The sequence below is a fragment of the Phyllobates terribilis genome, unplaced genomic scaffold, assembly GCF_046119375.1.
Source record: "Phyllobates terribilis strain yellow unplaced genomic scaffold, ASM4611937v1 Scaffold_5__5_contigs__length_657084704, whole genome shotgun sequence".
In the NCBI taxonomy this organism is placed as follows: Eukaryota; Metazoa; Chordata; class Amphibia; order Anura; family Dendrobatidae; genus Phyllobates; species Phyllobates terribilis.
In genome coordinates, this window is record NW_027362765.1 from 350789930 (window position 1) to 350804852 (window position 14923).

The 14923-nt window shown below is 48.4% G+C and overlaps 1 protein-coding gene across 3 annotated transcripts in view; it reads right to left on the bottom strand.

Moving 5' to 3' along the window:
• Nucleotides 1-1329: 1329 nt before the first annotated feature.
• The window catches only part of PNLIP (pancreatic lipase), a 258925-nt gene continuing 245331 nt past the window's right edge, over nt 1330-14923 (bottom strand). For all 3 annotated transcript variants that reach the window (XM_073684626.1, XM_073684627.1, XM_073684628.1), the window contains exons 11-13: nt 3706-3817; nt 2091-2258; nt 1330-1422 (exon numbers count right to left, since the gene is read on the bottom strand). In XM_073684626.1, the coding sequence (XP_073540727.1) occupies nt 1359-1422; nt 2091-2258; nt 3706-3817 (344 nt within the window). In that variant the 3' untranslated portion in view covers nt 1330-1358. The remainder of the gene's footprint in view (nt 1423-2090; nt 2259-3705; nt 3818-14923) is intronic.

The following is a 14923-nucleotide window of genomic DNA, read 5'->3' on the forward strand; positions in this document are numbered from 1 at the left end:
TGGCGGACAGACTAGAGTCAGGACAGGATCTGGCACCTCAGTTGCAAAAGATAAACTAAGTGAAAGTGTTGCTCAGGCACCTCCTACTGGGTGGAGGGGGTTTAAGTATCCAGTGACTCACAGCAATAGGCTGGGGATGCATTAGGACTGTGCACACAGTAGTTATAAGAAACAAGCAGAAAGCCGCGCCGACGCCCTAAGCAATCAGACAAGAGACATGGACAGAGCAGGTACTGGAGCAAAGAGTGCAGCATGGACTGACAGGTAAGATTACGGTCTTGCATGGTGGGAGGTGGTGCATCATGCAAGCACGCCGCCAGGGATGTTACAGTGGTAATATGTGATCTGGTCATGGTGTGGCAGAATTTGTCCCTTGTACATGATATTATTCGGTCACTATGTGGTGGTAATATGTGGTCTAGTGATGGTGTGGTGGCATTTCTTCCTTGTATGGAGTATTATCCGGTCACTATGTCGTGGTAACGTGATCTGGTCATGGTGTGGCAGAATTTGTCCCTTGTACATGATATTATTCGGTCACTATGTGGTGGTAATATGTGGTCTAGTGATGGTGTGGTGGCATTTCTTCCTTGTATGGAGTATTATCCGGTCACTATGTCGTGGTAACGTGATCTGGTCATGGTGTGGCAGTATTTGTTCCTTGTATGTGGTATTAATCAGTCACTATGTGGTGGTAATATATGATCTGGTCACGGTGCGGCTGTATTTGTCCCCTGTATGTGGTATTATTCAGCCACTATGTGGTGGTAATATGTGGTCTGGTCATGGTGTGAGGATATTTGTCCCTTGTACATGGTATTAATCAGTCACTATGCGGTGGTAATATGTGAGATGGTCATGGTGTGGCAGTATTTGTCCCTTGTACATGGTATTATTCGGTCACTATGTGGTGGTAATATGTGATGTCCACTAATCTAATATGGATCGATCATCCTAAGGATCGCCCATCAGGGTTATGATCCTGGAGGCCGACTATATCGGGCGTATTCAAGTTCGTGTCCCGAGCGGCCCTGACAGAAGTTGGCCGGTCAATCCTGGCGTGAATGTATATGGCCTCACTGAGTCGGCAGCAGCTCTGCCCGCCAGCCCCCTGCTTGTTCAGAGTCTGTGCAGAGATGGACTTTGCTGCGTAGCATTGTGGGAGATGTCTTTGGTAATCAGTGTGACGCATTAGTAGGAATGAGATTGCATTATATAGTGGCACATGGGAGCCAGCAGAATTGTGAATGCTGCTCTGGGAGTGATAAGACATCTCTGACATTTTGGTCTGTATTCTTCATATTTGGTGGAATAACTCAGCCGCAGACATTGTGCAGGTGGATCTTTATTTTACAGAGTTAGCAGGGATTCAGGGTCTGTAGGACTTCTTCTCTGACTGTTCCGCTGCCACAGAATCTGTACCTGCAAAAGAAGATTACAAAGGGTTAAACCTGCCCAGGTCGTCTGTGGCCCTCAGGACAGGGGGACCCATAGCAAAAAGCTGAGAGGTTCCTGGGGTAAGAGCTGGGGACAGGACATGGGAATGGACCGACGGCAGAGCAGCTACAGTCCCCGCGTCTACTCATGGCACTGCCCCAGACAGCAGAGACATTAAGTGGTCCCCGCACGCCAGCCTGCACCCTGAGGTGGGTCTAGGGGCCAAAGAACTCCGTATAGAGTCGTGCAAAGTATTCAGTGACACACACAGGTGGAGTCAGAGCCAAGGGCACCCGGTGTACCCACCTGAGCGTCGCTGAGCGTGGACTCCACCCCGTGTGGCACCTCAGTGACTGTGCACTGGGCATCATGTGCTATGTGGCTCTGTATCTGGTGGGCCTAACCCTGCTCAGCCGTGGCTGCCTGAAGGCTTATCTTATACCAGTTATAAGTCTGTAATGAGGAGGTCAGAGCTGTGAGGACTCCGGACACCGTGAGGTCCGAGCACAGCAGTGGCCCCGGGCATTCTGTGCTGGAGGATGGTGGCTGCTCTATGCCCCACCGAGGCACCCAGGTGGCTACTGACGGGTGCAGCAGACCCCGCTCTCACCCCGGGGTGGGTATGGTGACCATGGATAACAGGTTTCACTTACGTTACTCCATCTTTTCCATACTGGACGGTTGCGGATGAGGCCCCGATTGTGGGGAAGAGAGGGTTAATGACGTTATTGTTCCAGATGAATTTCACTCTGTTGAGGGGTCCGACGTCGGCCTCCACATCGATGTACCCGGTGTATGAGTTCCCTGTGTTGATGTAGCCCCTGCACAGAGGAAACAAAGTATAACCCCCATCATCTAGGGCAGCCTGCAACATGCCCTCCAGGAGGACTCCATATTGGCACAGTATAGCACCTCCTGGATCTCCCTGAGTATTATATGGGCATCTTATGACATTAAATGGATGCCCTGTGCCACCATTCGGCATTATGTGGGTGTAGCCTGACATTACATGGGCACTGTGTGCCACCATTCAGCATTATGTGGGCGCAGCCTGACATTACATGGGCACTGTGTGCCACCATTCGGCATTATGTGGGTGCAGCCTGACATTACATGGGCACTGTGTGCCACCATTCGGCATTATGTGGGTGCAGCCTGACATTACATGGGCACTGTGTGCCACCATTCGGCATTATGTGGGCGCAGCCTGACATTACATGGGCACCGTGTGCCACCATTCGGGCATTATGTGGGCGCAGCCTGACATTACATGGGCACTGTGTGCCACCATTCGGGCATTATGTGGGTGCAGCCTGACATTACATGGGCACTGCGCGACACCATTCGGCATTATGTGGGCGCAGCCTGACAGTACATGGGCACTGTGTGCCACCATTCGGGCATTATGTGGGCACAGCCTGACATTACATGGGCACTGTGTGCCACCATTTGGCATTATGTGGGCACAGCCTGACATTACATGGGCACTGTGTGCCACCATTCGGCATTACGTGGGGGCAGCCTGACATTACATGGGCACTGTGTGCTACCATTCGGCATTATGTGGGTGCAGTGTGACATGACATGGGCACTGTGTGCCACCATTTGGCATTACGTGGGGGCAGCCTGACATTACATGGGCACTGAGTGCCACCATTCGGCATTATGTGGGCGCAGCCTGACATTACATGGGCACTGTGTGCGACCATTCGGCATTATGTGGGCGCAGCCTGACATTACATGGGCACTGTGTGCCACCATTCGGCATTATGTGGGCGCAGCCTGACATTACATGGGCACTGTGTGCTACCATTCGGGCATTATGTGGGTGCAGTGTGACATTACATGGGCACTGTGTGCCACCATTCGGGCATTATGTGGGCACAGCCTGACATTACATGGGCACTGTGTGCCACCATTCGGGCATTATGTGGGCGCAGTCTGACATTACATGGGCACTGTGTGCCGCCATTCGGGCATTATGTGGGCGCAGCCTGACATTACATGGGCACTGTGTGCCACCATTCGGCATTATGTGGGCGCAGCCTGACATTACATGGGCACTGTGTGCCACCATTCGGGCATTATGTGGGTGCAGTGTGACATTACATGGGCACTGTGTGCCACCATTCGGGCATTATGTGGGCGCAGCCTGACATTACATGGGCACTGTGTGCCACCATTCGGCATTATGTGGGCGCAGCCTGACATTACATGGGCACTGTGTGCCACCATTCGGGCATGTGTGGGCTCCGTTCATTCACTTACTTGTAGATTTGATACTGACGAGTGTTTCCATTGGGACCAAACAAGGAAACGTGGAAAAATCCCTGGACGTTCAGTGTGCCGACAACCTGTATGGTGACCTTGTATCTCCAGCCTGGGGAGCGTCAGAAAGCAGAGCGTTATACTGTGCACCCTGATGTTATCTGACCGTATATATCTGATCACACATTACATATAGTGATGAGCGAGCACTAAAATGCTCGGGTGCTCGATGCTCGGGTCGAGCACATTGGAATACTCAGGTGCTCGACCCGAGTAACGAGCCCTATATAAGTCTATGGGAAACTCCAGCAATATTCAGGCGGCTCCCCCCGGCGGTCTGCAGAGGGCCTAAAAATTGTCCAAATTCATGGGAACAGTGCTCAAATGACATGGGGACAGCATGGGGAAGACCCCTGGAAGCATTTCTGACTCCCAGGTCACTGCTGTGAACAATGTTGTCAGAGTATTACACCACTTTTACGGACTCACAATAAAACATACAAAGACTAAACCAAAATGGATTTTCCTGTGAAATATGTTAAGGAACATCCTTTCCAGGGTAATGACTTGTATATAAGGCAAAATAAATAACCAAAACCAAAAATACTCCTCCACACCTTGGGCTATGTTCACATGTAGCGTTTTTGATGAGTTTTTGCACTTTTGCATTGCTTTCAACAAAGACAAATGCATTCACCGGGAAATGTCATTTTAACATTTTACAACCTTATCTGGCCATCTGGTGTGTGACACATCATCAGACACATGCATACAGTGCTGAAAACACATGGGAAAAGCATGGGGAAGACCTCTGGAAGCATCTCTGACTCCCAGGTCACTGCCTAAAAGTGTGCCCATCATAAGTGATCGTTGGCGCATGCGAAGATGCCTCCCGCCATGCACCTGTTGTTGCAGACTTGCAACAATCACCGTCCACGTCCTTGTCACACTGCAGCGTTCAGTTGTCCCTACCCCATTTCTTGGAATGCAAGTGCAGGTATGCAGCCAGCCACCCACCCTCCCACAGGCTGCAATACTCTACTGCCAAATTTTTGACAGCTGCTTGCACTTGAAATGTGGCCTTTTAGGCTTGTGGAGGCGGAAGCTGTCCACAATATTATGGTGGCGGCGACCGGGTATCCATACTCGGTCCCCAGCCGCCACTATTGCTCCCGGTATCGTCTCCGCCTTCCACAAGCACGGGTCCCACAACATTACCCGTGCCCTCCCCAGTGCACTTACTGGGAAGGACCACCTAACCACAAATATGTGGACTGGTGAATGTGGTCAGGGACGGCATGGAGCCAGTCCAGAGCTTTTTTTTGCTGAGAGTTGTATTTAGCTCGGTGAAAGGACTGGCATTGAGGGAAACCGTATCTACTCTGGGTGTCATTTCTCCCAGGTAGTCCTTCATAGCTGCTTTCACTTGAAATGTGGCCTTTTAGGCTCATGGAGGCGGAAGCTTTTCACAACCACATGCCTCATGCCTCGTGTCCATACTCGGTCCCCAGCCGCCACTATTTCTCCAGGTGTTGTCTCCGTCTTCTACAAGCGCGGGTCCCTGAACATTACTGCTGGTACTTTTCTGTGGGAATTTGCTTGCCTCCTACCAGCCTGGAATATTTCCAGCAAACTATGGTACAACACCATGGTATTAGCACTGCCCCCAGTACCAGTAGCGGAGCCATCCCCAGTTTCCTTCTCAGGAATTTTATTTGGTAGACTGAGTGGCTGCCCAAATACATTTTCTCACAAAGGAGCTGAAGATAGAGTGGCAGTAGGTGCAAGTTTCTCCAGCCTGTTAGAAATTAGAGGGTGAACAGCAGCACATTGGATCAGTGGTTAGCACTGAAGCCTTGCAGCGCTGGGATCCTGGGTTCAAATCCCAGCAAGGACAACATCTGCAAGGACTTTGTATGTTCTCCCCGTGTTTGCGTGTGTTTCCCCCTCAGTAAAAAAGCAGTCATAGAGTGTCCGGGAACCTTTCCACACACTTTTCTTAGCCAGGACTGGTTCTCAGCAGCGTTGGACTGTCCCACCAGAGAATCCTCTGGTGTGCCTTGGCTTCTACCTCAGGAGAGTTCATGATAGTCCTAACTTTGCAGCTGCTATGGGGCTCTTGAGCGGGGGAGAAAGGTTAGCCCTCAGAATCAAATCCTCTGGTGGACCCAATGTTTTTCAGTCTGACCCTTCTTCTCAGTGAGAGTTGTATTTCACCACAGCCATATTCTTTAACTCGGTGAAAGGACTGGCATAGAGGGAAATCATATCTACCCCGGCTGTCATTTCTCTGTCACCAGGTTCCGCCCATTGTCACACACGACCATGCCTGGCTGTATGTTCAGTGGTGAGAGCCACAGATCAGGCTGTTATGTTACAGCTTTCAACAACTCTGCAGCGCTGGGCGGTTTGTCACCTAAGCATTAAGCATGTTATCTTCAGCACAGCCTGTTGCCGCTTGGCCAAGGCAGTGCTGCAGTGCTGTCAGCTTGTGACTGATGTGGTCATTTTGGAGACGGAGGAGGAGGTGCAGGAGCTGAACAATGTGATTACATTGAGGTTAAATTGGCGACGCAGTTTTTTTATACTAAAGATCGATCCTATTGTTTTGGGTTTTTTTACGCTATTTTTTAAGACAAATGTATTCACCGGGAAATGTCATTTTAACATTTTACAACCTTATCTGGCAATGTGGTGTGTGACACATCATCAGACACATCCTGTTTCATGTATGATGGAGGGACTCTGAAAGTCATGAAGCCTATTTTTATAGGGCCATCAGACTGCCCCTTACTATTCTTAAAGGGCCAGCAGTCGGCCCTCGCTATTGTTAGAGAGCCGTCAGCCAGCTATGCTTTGTTTTTTCCATTATTAACAAGTGGGTCTCCTGTACTATTATTGCGTATGCAGTGACTGCAAGGGCTGCCAAAAGTTTGGACACAATGCAATACCCCTTTGAAGAGACATAGAGGAGGGTCTCAGTAAAAAGCAATGTTCCCATTATAAAGGAGCGGGTCTCCTATAGTGGTAATGCCCATGCTGTGACTGCAAGGGCTGCCAAAAATTGGGAAAACCCCCACTAAGAATTTAAAGACACAGAGAGCAGGGCCACAGTAACAAGGTATGACATGTTCGCATTAGAAAGGAGAGAGTCTGCTATACAGTTATAGGGTATAGAGTGAGTCCAACGGCTGACCAATTTTAGGAAAAAAAACACTAAGAATTTAAAGACACACAGAGCAGGGCCACAGTAATGACAAATTCCCATTAGCAAGCAGAGGGTCTCCCATAGTGTTGGACTATGCAGTGAATGCAAGGGCTGCCAAAAATTGGGAGGCACTCCAATGCCCCTTGGAAGAGACTTAAAGGGCCTCATAAAAAAATGTTCCCATTAGAAAGGAGCGGGTCTCCTATACTTGTAATGCCCATGCATTTACCCCTGGGAGGTATACATGAACATATTGTATAATTATTTTTTTTACGGGCCTCATAAACACCCTTTAAAAAAATTATGTGGGTGTTGCATCACGGACCACGGTCACCCTAGAGATATTGTGGTGGAGGATGAGGATGAGGAGAAGGAGGAGGACAAGAGTAATTAGCCAAAATCAGGAAGCGTATACCCATGTGTGGGTGTGAAGAGGTGCATGGGAATACACCTCACAAAAAAAAAGACACTGGATTTGAGTTTATGTTACGCTGCTATCATTCGGTGGTGTTGAGAAGTCTGGCCCAATCCAGCTCTTGTTCATTTTTATAAGAGTCAGCCTGTCAGCATTTTCAGTTGACAGGCGGATGCGCTTATCAGTTATAATTCCACCAGAGGCACTAAAAACCCGCTGTGATAAAACGCTGGCGGCAGGGCAGGCCAGGACCTCCAAGGCGTAGAGAGCCAGTTCATTCCATGTATCCAGCTTGGATGCCCAACAATTATAAGGCACAGCGGAATCACGGAGGATGTTGGTACGGTCGGCAAGGTACTCTCTCAGCATCTTCCCAAACTTTGCACTCCTTGTGAGAGTAGCCCGCGCCTCAGGGCCTGTGCGAAGGGAGGGTCTGAGAAAACTCTCCCAGGACTTTGACAGAGTTCCCCTCTGCCTATGCTGGATTGCATTTGTGTCTCTCTCGCCTGTACTCCTTGGTTGTCCAACGAACTGTGACCTCTGCCGCCAGCAATTTCAGATGGGAATTTTTTTAATAGTTCCGCAACAAGGGCCTTCTGGTACTGCCCCATTTTTGTAGACCTGTCCGCCTCAGGAATAAGAGATACAAAGTTCTCCTTGTAGCGTGGGTCTAGAAGTGTCACCAACCAGTAATGACTGTCGCCAAAATTTTGTGAACTCGAGGGTCATGGGAAAGGCAGCGTAATATAAACTCAGCCATGTGTGCCAGACTGCTAACAGGCAAGACTTCCGTGTCCTCACCAAGAAAATGACTGACCATGCTCTCCTCCTCCCCTCTGTCCTCTGGCAATCCACGTTGAACAGACGGTATGACAGTTGTGCAAGTAGTACTTTCTATAGTACATAAAACTAGCTCCTCCTCCTCTTCTTCCTCATTGTCACCCAATCCACGTTGGGATGAGATGAGGCTTGGCTGCGTGTAATCACCCTGAATAGTTCCTTGCTCCATCTCATCGTGCTCCGCCTGCAATGCATCCTCTTTGATTGTGAGCAGAGAGCGTTTCAGAAGACAGAGAAGCGGGATGGTGATGCTAATTATGGCGTCATCGCCGCTCACCATCTGGGTGGAGTCCTCAAAGTTTTGAATGAAGGTACAGATGTCTGACAGACTTGTCCACTCCTGAGGTCTTATGTGTGGAGTCTGAACTGAATACCGACGGCCTTGTTGATGCTGGTACTCAACAAGTGCTCTCTTCTGCTCACAAATCCTTTCCAACATCTGCAGTGTAGAGTTCCAACGTGTGGGGACATCACACACCAGTCTGTGAGCCGGAAGCTGCAAACGCTGCTGAAACACGGCTAGGGTGGCTGTAGGTGACTTTCTAAAATGGGCACACAGGCAGCGTACTTTAACAAGCAGATCCAGCAGCTCCTGGTAGGATTTGAGAAACAGATGAACCACGAGGTTAAGCATATGGGCGAGGCATGGTACGTGTGTGAGCTCGCCTCGCCTCAGAGCCACCACCAGGTTCCGGCCATTGTCACACACGACCATGCCTGGCTGTAGGTTCAGCGGTGTGAGCCACAGATCTGCCTGCTCTTTCAGGGCTGTTCACAACTCTTCAGCATTGTGCGGTTTGTCACCTAAGCATATTAGCTTCAGCACAGCCTGTTGCCACTTGGTCGAGGCAGTGCAGCAGTGCTTCCAGCTTGTGACTGATGTGGTCATTTCGGAGATGGAAGCTGAAGAGGAGGAGGAGGCTGAGGAGGATGAGGTGCAGGAGCAGTAGACTGTGCGGGCAGCCCTGACTGACCTAGGGCCCACAATCCTTGGCGTCAGGAGGATGTGTTCCGTCCCAAGGTCCAACTGCGTCCCGGCTTCCACTATGTTAACCCAGTGTGCCATCAGCGAGATGTACCGTCCCTGCCCACAAGCACTTGTCCAAGTGTCCATGGTTAGGTGGACTTTCCCGGTAACTGCGTTGTTGAGGGCACGGCTAATGTTTTGGGACACGTGCTTGTGTAATGCGGGGACGGCACACCAGGAGAAATAGTGGAGACTGGGAACCGAGTACCAAGGGACGGCCGCCACCATCAGGTTCTGAAATGTTTCCATCTCCACGAGCCTAAAAGGCGAAATTTCGAGCGCAAGCAGTCGTGAAATGTGGGAATTTAGTACTGTGGCCTGTGGGGTGTTGGCTGTGTATTTGCACTTGCGTTCCAAGGACTGAAGTATGGACAACTGAACGCTGCGCTGGGACAAGGATGTGGACGTGCTTCCTGATGCTGCTACTTGAGAGTGTGCAACGACAGGTGCAGGGCAGGAGGCATCTTCGCATGCACCATGGACAGGAGATTGGCTTGAATGCACAATAACGGAAGAAGCAATGGTGCCACCTGCAGACACTGTTCCTGGACCCTGTGGTTTGGCCCACAAAGTCGGGTGCTTTGCTGCCATGTGCCTGATCATGCTGGTGGTGGTCAGACTGGTCGTTTTGCCACCCTTGCTGATGCTGGCCTGGCAGGTGGTGCAAATGGCCTTTTTGTGGTTATCGGCAGAAAAAATAACTAGACTCGTGAAGACCTAACATTTGTACTGGCAACTTCCTTCGTGTTTGTGTTACAGGAACGGTTGCCTGCCTTCTTTCTGCGGCCACCACGCTGCTTCTTCCTGCCTGTTGGGGTGCTCTGCCTCTCTCCCCCTGTGTGCTGCTGTCCTCGCTCTGCATGTCCTCCTGCCAGGTTGGGTCAGTTACTATATTATCCACCACCTCATCTTCCACTTCCGCACTCAGGTCCTCCTCCTGACTTTCTGGCAATAGTGTCTCATCATCGTCAACCTCTTGTGACACTTTCCCACCGTCGCCTTTGTGTTACCGTGACTGCTCAAATATTTGGGCATCGCTACATGCGATCTCCTCTTGCCCCGCTTCATGTGGACAGGGCGAGAGGCCCGAATCTATAAATGGGAAAGTGAACAGCTCTTCGGAGTGTCCAATTGTGGGATCAGTTGTCTCCAGGCACTTGGAATGGTGGGAGGAAGGAGGTTCAGGGTGAGGAATATGCGGTCCAGACTCACGGCTACTGAGACTTGACCGTGTGGAAGACAGGGTGGTGGTGGTGGTGGTGGCAAAGTGACTTGAAGCATTATCTGTTATCCAACCAATAACCTTTTCACACTGCTCTGTGTTCAATAATGATGTTCTGCGGTCCCCTATTAATTGGGACAGGAAGGTCGAGCGAGAAGATGTGGGTGTTTGTTGTGGCACAATTTCAGCTTGCCCACGGCCTCGGCCTCTGCATGCACCATCATCACCATTACATCCAGTTTCTCATCCCTTGCCACGCGACTTGCCCATTTTAAATGGAGGATAAAATCTTCCACGTTCACAACAAATGACTGAATTTGGAGCGAACTTATATGTGAACCGTGTGACGGACAAACCACAGTTTTAAATACCTGGCCTGTAGGTAACTATTTTGAACAGCAAACTGGTGTCAATTGCTTCACTGACAAACTGAAAGAAATTTTTAATGGAGGCCAGAAATGGCAGAATTTTCAGCGCAATTATATGTGATCCGTGTGACGGGCAAACCACCGTTTTAAATAGCTGGATTTTTAGCGCTGTAATATGGAAAGGACCTGGCTGTATTCTGCAGTGCCAACAAGCAAATGGCGCAGAAAAACAGTGTTCTCTGGATTGCTTTTTAAGCAAATAATGAGGTATAAGATCCAAAAAAAAGTATTCCTGGCCCCTGAGACCTGGGGCTATGTCTAGAAATATCTAACAGCAGCAGCAGAAGGCAGAACTGGAATGGAGCCTCTTGTGCTATGTGCACTGCAGTCAGCTATATAGCCTGCCTGCCTATATACACTGCCTGCCTGATATCTCTGCAGATGGATTAGTCCTCAGAAGGACTGTTTGTTGAGATGGATATGTGTCTCTAATATAGTCTGTACACCTACACTAACTAGAAACAAGTAAATCTCTCCCTCGCTCAGCAGCAGCACCTCTCCCTACACTGTCTGATCCGGAGTGACTGTGACGAGCATGGCGGTGCCAGGACTGATATACACCTGATGACGCTGTGCGGCCAGCCAATCACTGTAATGCCACAACCAACATGGCTACGGCATTACAGTGCATGGCAGGCAATCCCTGCATGTTCATTGGTTCTCTAAAGAGCGCCAAACATGCAGGGAGGAGTCCCGAGCTCCCGCCGAGTAACCCGGAAATACTCAGCGAGCGCCGAGCAGTGAGATGGGCGAGCACCGAGCAGTAGCGAACATGCTCGCTCATCACTAATTACATATTATTATATTCCCCTCTTAGTAAATATTAGTGATTGGACATTGAGGCTTCTGCACTTGTATCCAGTCTGGACGACCATTTGTGATGTGAACACAGCACTCGATACAATGTTTCCGTGTCGGTGACGTATCAATGAGTCCACACTGGATACATCATCACAAGCCCTCGGCTCTGTGAGCAGAACAAGGTCAAGACAAGGTTTTCAGCCTGTGATGTAACCACAATGTTTCCTTATAGTGATCGGGTGCTCGTTGGAATACTCCGGTGCTCAGTCCGAGTAACGAGCCCAATGTAAGTCTATGGGAAACTCGAGCATTTTTCTAGCGGCCCCCCGGCGGTCTGCAGAGGACCGAAAAATTGCCCAAATCGATGGGAACAGTGCTCAAATGACATGGGAACAGCATGGGGAAGACCCCTGGAAGCATCTGTAACTCCCAGGTCACCGCTGTCAACAACGTTGTCAGAGTATTACGCCACTTTTACGGACTCACAATAAAACATACAAAAACTAAACCAAAATGGATTTTCCTGGGAAATATGTTAAGGAACATCCTTTCCAGGGTAGTGACTTGTATATAAGCCAAAATAAATAACCAAAAACAAAAATACTCCTCCACACCTTGGGCTATGTTCACACGTAGCGTTTTTGATGCGTTTTTGCACTTTTGTATTGCTTTCAACCGTGACAAATGCATTCACTGGGAAATGTCATTTTAACATTTTACAACCTTATCTGGCCATGTGGTGTGAGATATCATCAGACACATCCTGTTTCATTTATGAAGAAGGGATTGTGAAAGTCACAAACACTATTTTTACAGTTTTACTATTCTTAAAGGGTCATCAGCCGGCTATGCTTTGTTGTTCCCATTATTAAAGAGTGGGTCTCCTATACTGTTATTGCGTATGCAGTGACTGCAAGGGCTGCCAAAAATTTGGATGCAACCCAATACCCCTTTGAAGAGACATAGAGGAGGGTCTCAGTAAAAAAAATGTTCCCATTATAAAGGTTGCCAAAATGTAGGAATAACCCCACTAAGAATTTAAAGACACATAGAGCAGGGCCACAGTAGCGACATGTTCCCATTAGAAAGGAGAGAGTCTGTTATACAGTTAAAGCGTATGCAGTGAGTCCAACGGCTGCCAAAAATTTGGAGGAACTTTAAAGCCCCTTGCCAGAGGTGTGTCTAGATTTTATAGCACCTGGGGCAAGAATTGAGTTTGGCACCCGCCCCCCCGCCCCCCGCTCCTTCTCCAGCACATATGCGATTTGCACACTAAGGCCACGGCCCCACTATCAGTATCTGGTCAGTATTCGGTCAGTATTTTTTCTCAGGAGTGGGTGATAAATGCAGAATTGGTGACTTGTTTCTATTCTACCTTTTCTCTGATTATTCCTCACCTGGTTTTGGCTCCCACTCCTGAGAAAAAATACTGACCGAATACTGACCAAATACTGACCAGATACTGATAGTGGGGCTGTGGCCTTAGTCACGTGCCGATGAGCTGCTATTCCTAATTCTCTCTGAGAGAAGCAGGAAGAAAAGCTCGTTGTCACGTGACCATAAGTATGAAAACCGCAGCGACGTGACTATGTGATGACTGATGGAACCTTCAAGCCGAGCCGAATCCTGACAGTGAGGATATTACTCGCTGTTAGGATTGGCGACAGGGCTTCATTTAATAATTAACGGGCTTGTCCAGGTTTGAGATCAAAGTCTTAAGTCACTACAGTTATATGAAAAAGTTTGGGCACCCCTATTAATCTTAAGCTTAATGTTTTATACAAATTGGTGTTTTTGCAGCAGCTATTTCAGTTTGATATATGTAATAACTGTTGGACACAGTAATGTTTCTGCCTTGAAATTAGGTTTATTGTACTAACAGAAAATGTGCAATCTGCATTTAAACAACATTTGACAGGTGCATAAGTATTGGCACCCTTATCATTTTCTTGTTTTAAATACTCCTACCTACTTTTTACTGACTTACTAAAGCACTTTTTTTTATTTTGTAACCTCATTGAGCTTTGAACTTCATAGCCAGGTGTATGCAATCATGAGAAAAGCTACTTAAAGTGGCCACTTGCAAGTTGTTCTCCTGTTTGAATCTCCTCTGAAGAGTGGCATCATGGGCTCCTCAAAACAACTGTCAAATGATCTGAAAACAAAGATTATTCAACATAGTTGTTCAGTGGAAGGATATAAAAAGCTGTCTCAGTGATTTAACCTGTCAGTTTCCACTGTGAGGAACATAGTAAGGAAATGGAAGAACACAGGGACAGTTCTTGTTAAGGCCAGAAGTGGCAGGCCAAGAAAAACATCAGAAAGGCAGAGAAGAAGAATGGTGAGATCAGTCAAGGACAATCCTCAGACCACCTCCAGAGAGCTGCAGCATCAACTTGCTGCAGATGGTGTCACTGTGCATCGGTCAACTATACAACGCACTTTGCACAAGGAGAAGCTGTATGGGAGAGTGATGCGAAAGAAGCCGTTTCTGCAAGCACGCCACAAACAGAGTCGGCTGAGGTATGCAAAAGCACATTTGGAGAAGCCAACTTATTTTTGGAAGAAGGTCCTGTGGACTGATGAAACCAGGATTGAGTTGTTTGGTCATACAAACAGGCGTTATGCATGGCGGCAAAAAAACACAGCATTCCAAGAAAAACACTTGCTACCCACAGTAAAATTTGGTGGAGGTTCCATCATGCTTTGGGGCTGTGTGGCCAATGCCGAAACCGGGAATCTTGATAAAGTTGAGGGACGCATGGATTCCACTCAGTATCAGCAGATTCTTGACAATAATGTTCAAGAATCAGTGATAAAGTTGAAGTTACGCAGGGGATGGATCTTTCAGCAAGACAATGATCCAAAACACCGATCCAAATCTACTCAGGCATTCATGCAGAGGAACAATGTCAATGTTCTGGAATGGCCATCCCAGTCCCCAGACCTGAATATCATTGAACATCTGTGGGATCATGTGAAGAGGGCTGTCCATGCTCGGCGACCATCAAACTTACAGGAACTGGAATTGTTTTGTAAAGAGGAATGGTCAAAAATACCTTCATCCAGGATCCAGGAACTCATTAAAAGCTACAGGAAGCGACTAGAGGCAAAAGGAGGATCTACTAAATATTACTGTCACTTTTCTGGTGAGGTGCCCATACTTATTCACCTGTCAAATTTTGTTTGAATGCAGATTGCACATTTTCTGTTAGTACAATAAACCTCATTTCAAGGTAGAAACATTACTGTGTCCAACAGTTATTACATAGATCAA